The 16,333-nt window shown below is 38.8% G+C and overlaps 1 protein-coding gene across 1 annotated transcript in view; it reads left to right on the top strand.

Moving 5' to 3' along the window:
* The first annotated feature begins 14,291 nt into the window (after nt 1–14,291).
* The window catches only part of Pitrm1 (pitrilysin metallopeptidase 1), a 28,140-nt gene continuing 26,098 nt past the window's right edge, over nt 14,292–16,333 (top strand). The window contains exon 1 of the mRNA XM_020161355.2: nt 14,292–14,428. Within this exon, the coding sequence (XP_020016944.2) occupies nt 14,304–14,428 (125 nt within the window). The 5' untranslated portion in view covers nt 14,292–14,303. The remainder of the gene's footprint in view (nt 14,429–16,333) is intronic.

Raw genomic sequence — 16,333 nt, forward strand, 5'->3', positions numbered from 1 at the left:
TGTTGGTGTTTCAGCCAGTATGTGAAGCAGGCACTTTTAGGAGCAAACTCCTATATTAACATACCTTCAAAGTGTCCTTTCATTTTTTTCAAAAAGCTAAAACTCTTTTGGAGAAAGCTAAGCATGTCCCAACATGTTCCTGTCTACCATTTTAACCTTTTGAACATGTGCTCCATGACCTTGAGCTAAACATGCCCCGAAATGTGTCTACCATCTTTTCCTCTTAAACTCTAACCTTGAACTAAGAATGGTCAGGAATATGCCTATCCTTATGTCACATTCCTATTTGAATACGTGTTGGCTTCCTGAATAAAATCCTCAGCTTCCTTTGTCTGACAAGAGTATTACTTTGGAAATATCCCATGTCCTCCTTACCCACTATAAGTAATAAATCCTTCTCTACTTTTTCTCTAAACCCTCAATTAAAATCTTGTTTCAAATGAGTTTACCTAAGCTTCAAGTTGTTGTTTTTTTTTTCTGTCACTTACTTCCTGAATCAAGCCACATTTCCTTTAGGACATTGTATAGACAGGATGCAATATTGGTCCTTCTAGATGTTATCATGTAGATAGATAAACACAAATCAATAAATAAATATTACAGAACACCTACCATGTATATGAAACTATATATCATATTGGAAAAGATATTACATATGTAGTAGAAACTCATTAAATAATTATAAAATTGGTTTGACCTACTGCACAACAAATGCCCTCAGATTTTGTTCAGGAAATATGTGGTTACTTTAGATATAAAAATATAATAAACTATGTGAAAATAGTTGATTCCTATTTTGAAAAGGCAAAAATGTGAATTTTTTGTTCTTTTAATATTCCATATTCTGTCTGTTCATGAATTAAATTCAGTTTAGAAATGGGGGTATATATAATGACGAGAATATCTATGTGGATTATAGTGGAAAGGGTTGTCTTATGCTAAGGACATTGATTTTTGCATCTAAAAGTAAAAAAAAGTTGAGAGAAAACTAGACAATATAGTAATTGGCTAATAAAAATTGCATAGTGTTGTTAGAGATTCAATTTTCCACTATAATAGGAATAAAAACCAAGGGGAAATAAAAATTACTGAGCTATTTACATTAATAGGGAATAGTTAACCACCAAAGTATTAGCCCTATTGAATTTTAATTACCTACTATTCAATTTTTTTTATATTCTTTCTCTAAACAAATTACCCAGTTAGATGTTTTCTAGCTTTGATTTTGTAACACAGTTCACAATTAACCAAAATATCCAATGCAAAATGCAAGCTAATATTCATTTAAGTGTTTGAATTGGATTACTCAGAACATTTGGAGAAATGACCTGAGAAGTGAATCCTGCTCTCCTCACCCCAGAAAGCTGAGTCTGTGACTGCCATTGTCAGCCTCCTGCAGCTGCAGGTGGGGGAACCTGGGTAGAGCGACATGTGAGCTCTGCAGGTGCATTCAGTTGATCACAAACTCACTGTGTGATACCCTGTTGCACTATCTTCTTCCCAAACTAATTGCAATTTGAGATGTTCTTTCCTAAAATGAAATTTTACAAAAGACAACACTTCTTAGAGTAACCTAAGGCTATTTCAAATATTGAATGTTATATTAGGAATCTGTGGGTGAAGTTATTTTAACAGAAAGTGGTAAATGGGAATCCTGATACGGTAATGATAGAAAGGAAAGGCAGGAAGAGGAAGGAACAAGTTGATTATAAAATGGAATGCTGTGCTCATATTTAAATCATGATGTAGAAGAATACAGAAAAGCATACAAGTGCTGGTAGAAAACAATGTGAAAAACACAGGTTTTTGGTCAGGCATGGTGACTTAAGCTGTAATCCTAGCGGCATGGGAGGGAGATTGGGAAGGTAATTGTTTGAGGACTACTGAGGTGAAGGTTCCCGGCACTCACCTGCCATCCCAGCTATTAAGTGATGCACAAATAGGAGAACTGTAGTCCAGGCTGACCCAGGCATAAAGCATGACCCTACCTCAAAATATCCAAATCAAAAAAGGCTGTGGGCAAGGCTCAAAAAGCCCTGAATTCAACCCCCAGTATTGTTAAAAAAAAAAAAAAGAAAGAAAGAAAGAAAAAAGAAAAACACAAGTCTTTGACAAAAATATCAAGTATAAGTATAACTTTGTAAACATTTACATAGAAAAATATGGAAATATAAACATCAAATGTTTTCTCTGGGAGTTTTCTCTGGGTGGCAAGAAAATTGAGGAATTGTAGCATACTGTAGGCTGTTCATCAAAATGTTTCAGGAATAAGTTTCTGTTGATGTGGTTGGAGTTATTTGTTTATTCCTTAAACAATTTCTTTAGCCAAAGGGATAAAATCCAACTTTAACTAAATCACATGAATGTGTATGGAGGAAGAAGAGGAGGCTGGACCACACCCAGAATGAAATGAAGACGGAGAATCAATGAATGCCGTCAAGCCAAAACCAACACATGTCCACTGTAGACTCCAAGTCCAGGTCTTTTCCATCATACAACATTGGCATGGTGTGTTTATTTACATATTGTAAAGGATCAAGCAATAAGCATAGCAGAATTTCCCAGTCACTTTAAAACTCACCTTTACTTTCCATTTATTTACAGTGACATTTGCTTTGCTTCCTTTATTCCTTTTAAAATGCCAGCCTAGTGGTATGAAGTGGTTGTAAGTCTGAATAGCTGTCATGAAAGCAATTTTAGTAAAAATAAATAAGCCTTGTAAAGGACACATTTGCTCAAAAGCAGAATCCTTGCCAAGGACATCATAAGAAAGAAAAGGCAGCCATCTAGTGGTGCTATCCTTTCATGGATATAGCCTTAATTTGTTTTGCAAAAAATAAATTAAAGGATTTGGGAATACAACTTCATTCAGGGAAAAATTATTTTAGCAGTGAGAGGAAATGAAACCACTAAAGAATATACATTATTTGCTCCTTTAGAAAAAGTCAACGTCTATCTGGAAATTCATTAATGGGATAATTACACAGAAAGAACTTTCATTTGTTTTCCTGCGTATTACCCTAAACCCTGTTCCTAGTTCACTACCTGAGTCTGAGATTTCTCATATGTGGTTGGTAACATTTTCTACTGCTGTATTTCACCAATCCTAGGATGTAAGTCTTTAATTCACATTCATGGCTAGCTTGCCATCCAACCATGTGAATACATTTTAGTTATACAATATTACTTGGTAGTATTTTTTGGTTTCAAAAATTTACCTCCCTGTACAATATCATTTTATAAGGTTAAAATCAAGTAAAATAAGAAATAGATATGTTTTAAGGTGGTTACACATGTAATAAACACATAAAATGTTAAGCAATAGAGTAGTTACCTTGGGGCAGGGAGGAAGGAACAAAATTATCATTGTCAGGATTTTAAAATAATCTAACATTTATTAACATAAATATGTAAAATATTCTTATAAAATATAAGTCCTGCTGCAGAAGCTCTATAATCTAGCAGGTCATTTTCTCAGCAGAATTTTTGTTGCTTTGATGTTAATCAGGTTTAAACTACACAGGATAGACTATAGCAGATAGAGTGCAGCAGGGTAGGAAGAGAGGAGGCACCTGTTGTTTATTTTCTGATAATGTTTATAATTTCCAAAATAAAATGATACCTGTTTGTAAGTTGGTATTCTTTCCTGTTCTGTTCATTACTGTGCAACTAATTCATAGCATAACAGAATGTTAGAACACAAGGGATTTTAGAGGTCTGCTTGACTCTGTATTTTGTAGACAAGGAAGCTGAAGCCCAGAGAAGTTATATGAATTTCCCCACACCCCACAGCTCAGTAGTAGCTGGACATGGGATTGAACTTCCAGCCCAGTGCTTCTTAAAGTACACCTTCCAACTATAACTCGGGATTGGAATTATGTTCATGGCCTTGTTTGGCAGGACTTTGTTGATGCACAATTAACACATACAAAATACCTGCCAAAAATCTGAGAAAGAGCAGTTTATTTCTAAATTCACAGATGAGACAGATGCTATTTTCAGTACAGACTGTTTTTGTTTTTCTTTTTTAGGAAACTAGATGCAATTTATGATGCATGAACAGATTACTTTTCCTTATTAAATTTCTCATTAAAATATTTTCATATACAGATCTAGCAATGCTAGATTGTCTATATTAGATTTTTGTAAAAACTGTTATTTATCAAAAATGGCAATAATATGTATAGAGAGTCATCACTGAACTATGGCAAAATATTTCATCAGGAAAGAGATAAAGCAACCTATCATATTTAGTATGCATGGAAAATAAAATAATATCATCTTGAACATAAGGAACCATGTAATAGACAATCAGTATGAAGGTAGGCCTATCATTTTTACATTTTCAAAAGCATGAGGCTAAATATTTTGTCATAAAAGGCATGAAAAGGTTTCAGAGTGGGAATAATTGATATGGTTTTCATTGCCTTTGTTTTGAAACTCCTTCAATGTTTTCATTCAAAATGGGGATGATCTAAGCCCCACATGCCATCTGTGGTTCAGAACTGACCTTGAAAGTTGGTTCACTGTGATTGCATAGATTGCAGACAATGGAGAAGCACTCATCTAGGTCAAGTAAGGAAGAGTCCATCATAAGCACATGTGTGAGGTAATGAAGAAATTGAATCTCAGGAACATTTTAAAAACACTTTAATACATTTGACTTTCATGAAAGTCAAAGGTATTGTGCATCCAAGTCAAAAGGGGCCATAAAGTGGACTAAGGCACCACTATTAATAGAATTCAGCTACTCTATATTCAGATACAAATTTGATCATTTCTTATGCTTCATATTTCTTAATTTTCAATGTAAGTTATTAAAGAGGGTTTCTTACTTATTGCTCATCTAATAAGTATTGATTAAAACATCTGAGCAGAGTCTATGGCATCGAATTGTATAGGGAACCAAGGCAAGCCTGGGAACAGACTCTCAGGGGCTCTGTGGCCCATTTCTAAGTCATTCTGAGCAATAAGAACTGGTCCTAAAACAGATATTGTTAGCTAAGGCTGGACACACTAACAGGAACTGTGAATGGTGGCTGTATTCTGGGGAGGGGTTATGGATACATTAGACACCATGATTGATTTGTCTAACACTTTCAATAATTTAAGGAAATACATTTTTCAGACTTTATGTAGATGTAGCAAATTATGCTTTGTTAAGCAGCATTGAGTATCTGATCTTTTCATTATGAGCAACAGTAGGGCAGCTGTATCTTTCAATCAAGATCTCTTAATGTCAAAAAGATTTCTATAATAAAGTGTTAAAATATGTGTAGTAAAGAACTCACCTTGCCCAACGGGAAGTTTTGCATTTGCTCTCAGCTCCTGGGAGATCACCTCTAAGCCTCTTGAATATCCTATCTGACAAGTGCCTTGGGTTACACAGATGATCTGATAACGTGGTGGAGGCCTTGGGTGATCAATCTCAGCTTGACTTCTGGAAGGCCTGGTGCCATGATTTGAATGATGGTATTTTTACAAAACCCATGATGAATCCTTATTCCCAAGGCAACAGTATAAAGAGGTGTGGCTTTTTGGAAGTGATTAGCACCCTTATGAAAGGGTTCTAGATTGAAGAGAGTAGTCTCTTGTTTTTCCACACCTCTGCCATGTGAGGACCCAGTATTTTCCCCTTTGGAAATGCACCATCTTGGAAGTACAGGGTAGCCCTCACCAGACACTGAACCTACTGAAGCCTTGACCTTGGCTTCCCAGTCTCCAAAACTATCAGAGATAAATTTATACTCTTTATGAACTATCCAGTTTGGGGTATTTTATTATGCAACACAATGGACTAAGACAACTTGTGAATGAAGGTCAACCAAGTATGTAGTCAGCCATAACTATGTGACCAGATCCCAATAAAAACTCTGGACACCAAGACCTATGAAGCTCCTCTGGCTGGCAATACTCCATTTGTATTGTCACATCGTTTCTGGAAGATGTTAGTCCATAATTCCTCTGGGAGAGGACAACAGGAAGCTCTGTGCATAGACTTCTCCAAATTCTACTTTATCCACCTCTTCTCTTGGCTGACTTTAATCCATTACTTTTCTCTTATAATAAACTACAAGTAGGAAATAACTGTGAGTCCTTCTAAGTGAATTATCAAATTTGAGGGTAGTGGTGGAGACTCCTTAAATCAACAAAGTATTAGGATCTTTTATTGAACTTTTATTACTTACTTGGTTGACTGAAAATAACTCATAAAAAAAAAAGCATGAACAACATAGCAAAATGCTTAAACATGACACTTGTACAGAAAAAGTTACCAAAGTATATTTCTGGAATTAACTTCTGACCTGATATTGCTGGGGAGCTAGGGAAACAGCTTGCTCAGTTCCAGCAATTTTTTCCCTTGCTCTTGTCTGGCATACTTATGTCCTATTTCTCTGTGCCCCATTATTCTGTGTGGTAACTGTTGCTTTCTTGTGTCAGTCTCTTTGTCTGTAGTTGGCTCAAGTATTCAGTGTGACCCTCAGGGGTGTGCTGCAGTCAGTTTATGCTGGGTCTCCAAAGCCAGTTCTTGGTATCTCTGCTTTCCAGGACTTCATTTGGTGGCTAGAAATTATCCAAAGTGGGAATATTGTAAGCCTATGTTATCTGCTAATTTATTACATGTGGTTTTGGTCAAGCATGATAAAATAATTGATTAATTAAAAGGAATTTCAAAAACAAAATTATTAAATTTCTGCACACGTTATGCAGCTCAGTGGATGCAGACAAGCTCCCAGTCAGTCCCACCTTATAATCAACTGTGTTTAAATTATTGTGTGATCTGCTGTTTCCCTGCCCTTAATTTTGTGGAACTATACCTCCCAAAAAGCAAATGTGGCCCAAAAGCAAGATCAAAGTTAATATGCTTAATTGAAATGTCTTTAGTAGGAGTTGGGTGGCGTCATAAGACAAATGAATCAAGCATCTGCACTATTTGAGATAAAGAGTATGAAATAAGATCTAGTTTTTGGTGGGCAGTATTCATACGTACAATAGTAATTTTATGATGAAAATGCAGCCTACTTCACGTGGTTTCAAATTATGGATGCTCAGACCTACTGCACCACAGTATATGTAAATTTAAGTAACTTTGGAGTACTGAACTCTATGCATCCTGAGAATTCATGGTTTTTCCTCAGTGGTATATCCATGAATACCAGGGTCTACTGTACTTAAATCAAGGGAAAATGCAAATGCTACAAAGTAAGGTTTCCCATCCACAACTCACAGCCCAACTCACAGCCCAACTCACAGCCAGCCGTCAAACATTAACCTGCTGTCCACATGTTTTTAACAATTCTATTTCCACATCCACTTGCGTATTTTTCATGAAGTATAAACTTTTAGTTAAAACTGTCTCTTAGACTAGGATCTCTATCTCTCTCAAACATCCCTAATCAGGTCTGTATTTTTGTGTTACAAGCTGTACCTCAGCGATCATAATGTGTGGAAGGGATTTGTAGCCTTTGATTCTCAGTGGAGAGAAAAGAACTTTCTGAAGGAGGGAGCCCCTGAAAAACAGTCTCAAATTGCATGGAAAGCAAGTCTCTAAGTCAGTCCTTCCAAACTATCTGTGATAAAGGACCAGTTTTGTTTTTATTTCCAATCCTGGTACAGTGATACATTTCTAAAATACAATAAAGATTAATTACTAAGAATATAAAATAAATACAGAATTTGAGCCCCTTTTATAATCTTGGATTTAAGAAAATGGCATTTGTGTTAAAATAATGAGATATAAGTTTATAAACTTTCTTTTTTTGGCAGTACTGGAGTTTGAACTCAGGGCCTTGTGCTTATGAGGCAGATGCTCTGTCTCCTGGGCCATGCCTCCCAGCCCTTTTTGCTCTAGTTATTTTTCAGGTAGGGTCTTCTACTTTTGCCCAGGATCTACCTCAGACCTCAATCCTCCTACCTACATGCCCTGCATAGCTGGAATCACAGGTACATGCTACCTTGCCTGACTTATTAATTGAGATAAGTCTCTTAAATTCAGCCGTACAGGCCTTCTTTCCCAATAATGAATCTTTCTCCCAATTGAAAAGAGTGATAGATAGGGAGTAATGCTGTGACATGCTCACTTACTTCTCAAAGGGGAAGATTGTACAAAACATTCAAGATTCTCACTTAGATGATTTTGTTATAGGAGTCACATGTTTTTGGTAAATTCTCTTCCCTAAACTTTCTGTCCCCCCACCCCTCTCTCTCTCTCTCTCTCTCTCTCCTTTCTTTTTCTTCTTTCTTGGAGGTACTGAAGTTTGAACTCAGGGATTTCCTAATTTCTCAATTTCTGAACTCTTAATGCTTAGTACCTTAACTTCTTAATCTTAGTTTTCGACTTTTCCTCATTGTTCACCAGAAAACTGAGGACAGTGGAGTCCACTGACATAAACATGGTCTCCTCTGGGAAGATTTACTGTGAGGTTCTGTGGGCTCACTTCCATGTAGGTTGCACATTTATATTTCATATCATTAGAGACTAGGTCCATTCAATAAAAATAAATCAAAATTTTGAAACTCAGTTTCATCTTACATAATGATTGATCATGGATAAGCAACTGAATCTTAACCAGGTTTTCTAATTAAGTAAATTTATCTATAAATCCACTACATACTAATTTGGAAGCTAAATCTCCACCAGGCAATGAATGGACATTGTTGGAATTAATTTAGAAGATCATTGCCCTTCTGGGGAAATTAATCAGATCACCAATTAGTTGGTCCAAATCAATTAGAAGGACAACCAAGATAGCACAACTGGGCTCACAGACGACATACATATTTTCTCTGAATATTCAGCTTAATGGTTCTCTTTATAATTTTCTAAGAACTTACATATTCAAATTGTCTTCTAAAAACCAGGATCAACATTTCATTTTTCTAGAAATATATCAGAAAAAAAATTGTTAAGTAAAATTTTAAAAGGTGATCATGAGTTGAAACATACTAAACTACAGGTATCTGTCTCAAACTTGTGTATTAAAGCTAGTCTTCTACCTGGATACCACATGCTATCTAGGAGTATGGGGACTACCAATGAATGAGCAGTAAAAAATGGTTTGCACAAATTACTCAAGAGCCACTATATTTTATGTCTGATTAGTTTCTCTTTCCCCTTTGAATATGGATTGATACTTTAATTTAGGCTTTTGCACTTTTATATCATCACTCTTAGGTCTCCCTAGAGACCCTGAAGCTAGAAATTGTTCCACTCTTCCTCTTCCTACTTCAAACTACCTCTGGAGGATAATAGGATAATAATCTTTGCATAATTATTCTTTGGCTGGGACCCATTCTTTAGCACAAATTTTTGGGCTCACAAACCAAAAAATCCTTACTATTCCCCCCCAAAAGATATTTCCACATTATCCATAAAGCAGAGATTTTAATGGTTACAATGTTGGGAAGTGTATTTAAATGAATCTGCTTTCATGATGATCTGTTGTCTGAATCAAAAGAACAATTGAAGGGTTGGGGGTGTGGCTCCAGTAGTATCATAGTTACCTAAACATGTGTCTTTGTGAGGGCCTGGGTTCAATCCCTACTACAGGAAAGAAAAGAAATGAAAAGAAAAAGAAATTAATTGAGAAGTCACAAAAACAGAGCTTCTCCATTGAGGTTTATGTTCTATAGAAGTGTTATTGCCACAGGCTTATTTCCACCAAAAAGACATTTCACTAATGAATATTTATTTCAGTGCCGCAAACAATAATGCATTAAAATAGTGCATAAATGCTATCATGGGTATTCTTTTCCTTCCGCCATCCTCTGATACATGTCTATTCATTCTTTCTATAACAGACAGGTATCTGTTTCAAAGCTCTAAAAAAGTACTATAATTAAATTAAATTATAATATTCATTTCCTTCTTTCTATGTCTAACATATCAAAATTCCTCCTTCATACAAATAAACTAGAATATTACAGAATGTTTTGCTGGAAATACCAATGATTTGTAATAAAACCTTCACATTTAATCTGTACAATAAAGATGTTGACCTTAAGTAAAATTGAAGAAAGAAGCTTGTAGGGAAAACCTGCAAAAATTATGAATTGGTATCAAAAGATTACCTTTTATAGGAATATAAATCTGATCATTTTATTCTAAAATAACAACAGAGTAGTAAAATATTAATTTTCTTTCACAAGCAACTAAGTATTTTATTTTTAAAGGGTCTTCCGGGATTTTAAAAGATTATAACATTGTTGTAGACGGAACAATCACCTCCTAATATGTCTGTATGCTGATGTCTAGAACCTGTGAACACATAATGAACCAAAGGAGTTAAGGCTGCAGAAGGAGGGCTGGGGGTATAGTTCAGTAGTAGAAAGTTTGCCTAGCATGAAGTAGGCTCTGAGTTACATCCCTGGAACCACAAAAATAGCAATAATAATAATAAGGTTGTAGATGGAATTAAGGTTACTGATCACATGACCTCCAGTATAAAAGTACAGCTGTTCTGAAATAGAGAAGAGGGAGGCAGAGGATCAGATCCAGAGAGACAGCATCAGGTGGAAGACTGAACCAGTCATCATAGCCTTTGAAAATGGAAGAAGGGACAGGAGCCAAGGAATGCAGGTGACCACTAGGAACTGAAAAAGGCAAGGAACCAGATTCTTCCCTCAAGATTCCAGAAGGGAACATGGTCCTGTTCACATCTTGGTTTTAACCTCTTGAAACCCAAGTCAGACTTCTGACCTCCAGAACTATAAGATAATGAATTTGTGTTGTTTTAAGCCACTAAGTTTGTGATCATTTGTTAACACTAAGAAGTTGCACATTTTCTCTCCCATTAAAGCACCTGAAGCATCAGTAAACACATGTTAAGGACAGCAAGAGGCAGATTCCTTTCTCTGCCTAAGATACATCCTAAAGAGTGTACTTGTAGATGAGGGTCCAAGGTAATGACTTATTCTGTGGCCATTTGCAGATTTTTTTTCTATAACAAGAAGCAGAAATAGTTGTACAGGGAGATACATTGTGATTTTTACATATGTGCTAACAGTATATCTTAATTGGATTTACCCCCACCATGTTCTCCCTTTTCCCCTTGTCTCCCTCCCCCACTTTTAGAACAATTTCAACAGGTTTCATTCTTCTATTTTCATATATAGATAAAAAATACATTCAATATATATATACTCTCTTTCACGCTTTCCTTATGCCCACTCCCCTCCCCATGTCTGTTTATATTGGGTTCTTTAATCAAATTAACTTCCTCTGCTTCCCTAATATTCAACACTTTACTGTACAGTACATTATATTATATTCATATATAGATGGGTTGTTTCAATAGTTTTTACTCTCTAACATTTTCTTCATTTCTCCTGCTTCCCATAGCCCCCTCAGATGGACTCACTAGTACAATTTTGTTCTCTCTCTGATATCTATCTATCTATCTATCTATCTCTATCTATATAGTAGATAGATATCCATGTATGTTTCTATATACATTTAACTTATAGGTCTTAGAAAACATGCAACCTTTGATTTTTTTGAGCTTCATTACCTGCAAACAACGTAATTTCAGTCTTCTTTATGGCTGAATAAAATTCCACTGTGAATATACACCACATTTTCTTAATCACTCATCAGTCATGGGACATCTTGGCTGCTTCCAAAGCTTGGCTATTGTAAACTGTGCTGCAATACACATGGGTGTGCAAGCAGCTTTACCATATTCTGGAGCACATTCCTTCAGATATATGCCTAGCAGTAGCATTGCTGGATCATAAGGTAGTTCTATTTCTAGTTTTTTTGAGGGACCTCCAAATTGCTTTTCCATGGTAGTTCACTAATTTACATTCCCAGGAACAGTGTAGTAGTGCTCTTTTTCAGTAAGTATAGATCTCTTTCTCCTTATACTGTCTTATTAGTATTGAGTTTGTTGACATCCTATAAGTTTCCATAATTCTGAATTTGGAGACACTGAGCTTATCCAACAATTTCCAACAATCATCATTTTTGTTTTATGATGCATTCAGAAACAAAGGTTTTTCAATAGTATGCATTATGTCAATGAAATGGAATGCTGGAAAACACCATATTTGATTCAATCACTCCATTTTTTTCCCAGAGGCAAAAGAACCTTGACTTTTCTGTACTAGTTTGCTAGGGTTGCAGTAAGAAAGTGTGCCATAAATTGGGTGGCTTAAAACAATGGAGATTTATTATCTTCCAGTTCTGGAGGCTAGGAGTCCAAGATCAAGGTGTTGGCAGTTGTCCCTTCTGAGGCTGTGAGGCAGAATCTGTCTCATGTTTCTCACCTAGCTTTTGGTGACTTGCAGGAATCATTGGCATTCCTCTGCTTATGGAAGCATCTTCCTTGTCTCTGGCTTTATTTTTACATTGTCCTTTCTTCCTGTGAGTATGTCTCTCTTCAAGTCCAAATTTTCTTTTTGTATAAGAACACCAATAATACTAGGGTAAGGCCCACACCAATTACCTCATTTTAGCTTGATTACATCTGTAAAAACCCTGTCTCCAAATGCAGTCACATTTTGAAGTATTGTGAGATCAGAACTCCAACATCTTTTAGGGGAGACACAAACTCCAAAACCCTAATATTTGTTTATTCTTCTTAGTGCCAAGCATTCTGTTAAAAAAAAAAAAACTTACTTGTTAACCTTGCCAAAACAATTATTTTTCCCTATAACATAGGATGAGGTTGTAATATAGTAAATGTATAATTTCTGATTTCTCACTTCTGCACTGTATTTTCTTAATATAAATTGAAATTACATATATATCTAAAAATTAGGTCAAATGTTGCTCATAAATAGTTATAGATGGATAATTAAAATTCTTGCTGCATGTGTATCTAGGTTACCCATCAGTAAGATGGGAACATATAAGTAAGTGGTAATTACTGGATTTATATAGCATCTATTCTTCAGAGAGGGAAAATATAACCCCCCTTCAGTGCCTCAGTTTCCTGCACACCCACAAAAGGATTAATAACATCCAGCTGTCTTCTTCAAGATCACAGACATGTGATGACTCACTAAAATTTATCACTCAAATCTTCCCTAGAAGAAAAATACAACGTAGTGTGTTTGTGTGCACAGCTTCTTATTATCACCTTTCTTCTGGTTCATTTTGGTTCATCACCAAGGAGGTACTTGCTTAACTGCAGAATCAGCTCCACTATGGAGACTTTCATATATGCTTTCTGACTTTCTGTCTCTATATATTACTGAAACACCTGTACACGTTTAAACCTTCTGTAGCCATTTTGTCTTTGGGGCACAGCAGAAGGGAGAGGAAGATGTGACCCTGTTTGCACTAAGCGGCCCAGGAGAGCGCGACAAGAGTGATGGGAAGAGGGAAAGGCTCTGTGAAACCGAGGTCAGAAGAGTGTCTTATGTTTTCCAAGTCCCACCCAAACACTCCCCAGACCTGGGTAACCCCAAATGTTCCCCTTGCAGCCCCAGCGCCAGAACCTACCCCAGGGGTGCCCTGGCCTCCTAAAGCCTCTCCCTGGTTTCCAACTGGGGCTCTGAGCTGCTTTGGAAATCTGAGCACACACCTGCAGTCTTGCTAGACTTGGAAGGCAGAGCGTAGAATTTTAATTCCCTGGTTCTTTGCTGTTGCTATTAACTCAGAGTATTATTTTAATAAATGTTATGATGCCGGTCTAAAAAAGGAATGCAGAACGGAACGAAGTGGGGAGTAGCGGGCCCCGGGGGCGGGAGCGCTGAGGGGTCCCGTGGTGCGCCGGGGGTTTTGCGAGGAGACCGTGCCCTTCCTAACAGGCACAGCATCACTAGGTCTTGGCCTGGGGAACCGACAGCGCAGCCCTCGGGTCACATCCATGAAGCCACCAGCCCGGGAGGCTAAGGCTCCTGGAGAGGGACCAAGCTGGGCATCCTTTACTCCCGCCCACGCCTGTGGGTCGGCAGACAGTGAGTTCACAGGCCTCGCCCGAGGGACCAAAAAGCATCCCAGTGTTCACCCGCCAGGGCTCCAGACTGCCGGGCACCGCGTCCCGCCCATCGCCTGCACAGGTCCCGTCCTTCACCTGTTCTCTGCGGTCCCTCACCTCACCTCGCCCCCTCTGTGCCCAGCCCCCTTCCCGCTCTCCAGCCCTGTCCTTCACGGCGTCCCGGCCTATCATCTGTCCCGTTCTCCAAGCCGCGCCCCGCCTCCATTCAGCAGCTGGCCCCGCCCCCGGGCCCGCCCCTCCCGAGCCCACGCTCCACTCTCCAGGCCGATCCCGCTACAGAGAGATCCGCCCTTTTCCTCGCCAGCCTATTGGAGAGGACGTTGCCGTGCCTACTGACCAATAGGAGTCGCGGCCGTCATGCTCCGCCCAGGGCCGTGCGTCGGGTTAAGGACTGTGCCCCGGCTGGCCCGGAGCGGATCACGAGCCATGTGGCGCTGCAGCGGGATGCGGGCTCTTGGGTGGCTGCGGAGACCCAGCGCCGGGTGAGAGAGACATCGCGCGCTGTGGAGGCCGGGGCACTGGGACCAGGGCGGAGGATGGCGGGTCGCTAATGGGAGGTGTCCAGGTCTTTCCCATCCCTGGGCCTGGAGTGACAGCTACCCGCTCTGCGGGTTCCCTAACTCCGATCTCCCTGTCTAGGCTCCTGCACCCAGACGTCGCTCTTCTGGGTTGCTCCACTCCGGCACTTCTCGCCCGGGGTTCCTGAACCCTGAAATTCCTCCTTTGGGGCTTCCAAACCCTGATAGCTCAGAGCCCAGTCCGAGGACCCCTGCAGGGCCTGCCGGGAGGTCTTTTTTTGCTCCTGGGGATGGCAGGGCATCCTCCTTCCCCAGGAGTTCCTGCCCCAACTATCAGGGATGGGGTGTTGCAATCGGGAAGGCTGTGATCTAAAGAGGAACCAGGCCTGAGGGCATGGCCTGACCCGACCTCAGGGGATCCCAGAGTGGGTGGCCCCGTCTGGGCAGCCAGGGCTTTTTGAAGTGAAGCTGGTCATTGATGTGGATTTCAACACGTGTAATAAAGGTGACTGGCAGTTTATGGTTCTCATTAATAGATTTGCTCCCGTTTCATTTTTGTTGTGAGGCAGAGAGGTCCTTTACAGCCTTGAGCCTTCCACTTTAGGCTGCGATACTTTCACAAAATTGTAGCCTCCTGGTTAGTGAACTTTTTTTTAATGACTCGATTATGGAAGAATAAAGATGATAAAGTGCTTAGTTTTCATGCTGATCCATAAAACTTTATAGTGTAGTTTAGCTGCTGTTGGCACAGATGAGTAAACATGGGGGTCTCAGTTATTGAGAGGCCCTTACAGAGTGTTGGAATTTGGCAGCAAGAACTTTACTCATGTATGTAGTAAGTCACCAGAAAGTAAAGTGGGTGGGGGGTAAATCCTAGTGTCATCTCTCAGGGTTTCAAACATGTTTGTGCTCTTGATGATAGTTTGTTAAAATCCTTCTGCGTCTCATAATCTAGAATTTTCTAAATCAATAAGGAAATTTGGTTCATTTTAGCTTATTTCTGTACTATTGTCAATGGTTGAATCAGTGTTTTTCCCCCTGTACATATAATGTTTGAAATAAATATTTCTGAGTTATAATGGTAGTGTAGAAAATCTAAAAGCAAATTGTGTCAGTGTTACTGGGCTTAAGATTGCCCTTAACTGGTTATAACCCTCTACCTCCCTGTTAGGAAGTCATTCTCCTAACTTAAAATGATTTCCCTGCTTTTTCTTTATATTTTTACTATCTTTATACATTTCCTACAATAGTGTTACCTGTTTGAATAATAACCTATGTAGAACAATGTTGTGCTTTTAAAAAACTTGCCTGGTCCTTGCCTATACTCCCAGCTACTTCAAGACGGGAGGATCAAGGTTCAGGGTCAGCCTGGACAAAAAGTTAGCTAGAGCCTCCATCTCAACAAACAAGCTGGGCATGGCGGTATGTGCCTGCCTTCCCCCTCCCTCCCTGCAAAAAGTGAAAAATAACCTAAAGCCAAAAGGGCTGAAAGTGTGGCTCAAGTGTTAGAGTGCCTGACTCATAAGTGTAAGGCTGTGAGTTCAAGCCCCAGTACTGTCCTGCTCCACTGACTTGTATTTTTGTTGTTCAATATTATGTGACCCACATCCTTTTAAATGCAGTTGTCTATTTTTATGCGAAGTTTATTTTATTGAATGAATAGACCTTAGCTTTCTGTTGATGGCCACCTGAGTTGGGTGAGGTTGGGGCTGTTCAGCTTAGTGCCAGCATAACCTGTACACAAGTACAAGCACTCCAGGACATATACATAAATAGATAGAGGAGAAGGACTCGCTAATCTTCAGATTTTCTATATACAGTAACACCAAAAGCTTTTACAAAATCACCCCTATCTGCACTCCCACTTGC

This window comes from Castor canadensis, chromosome 15, assembly GCF_047511655.1.
Source record: "Castor canadensis chromosome 15, mCasCan1.hap1v2, whole genome shotgun sequence".
Classification (NCBI taxonomy): Eukaryota; Metazoa; Chordata; class Mammalia; order Rodentia; family Castoridae; genus Castor; species Castor canadensis.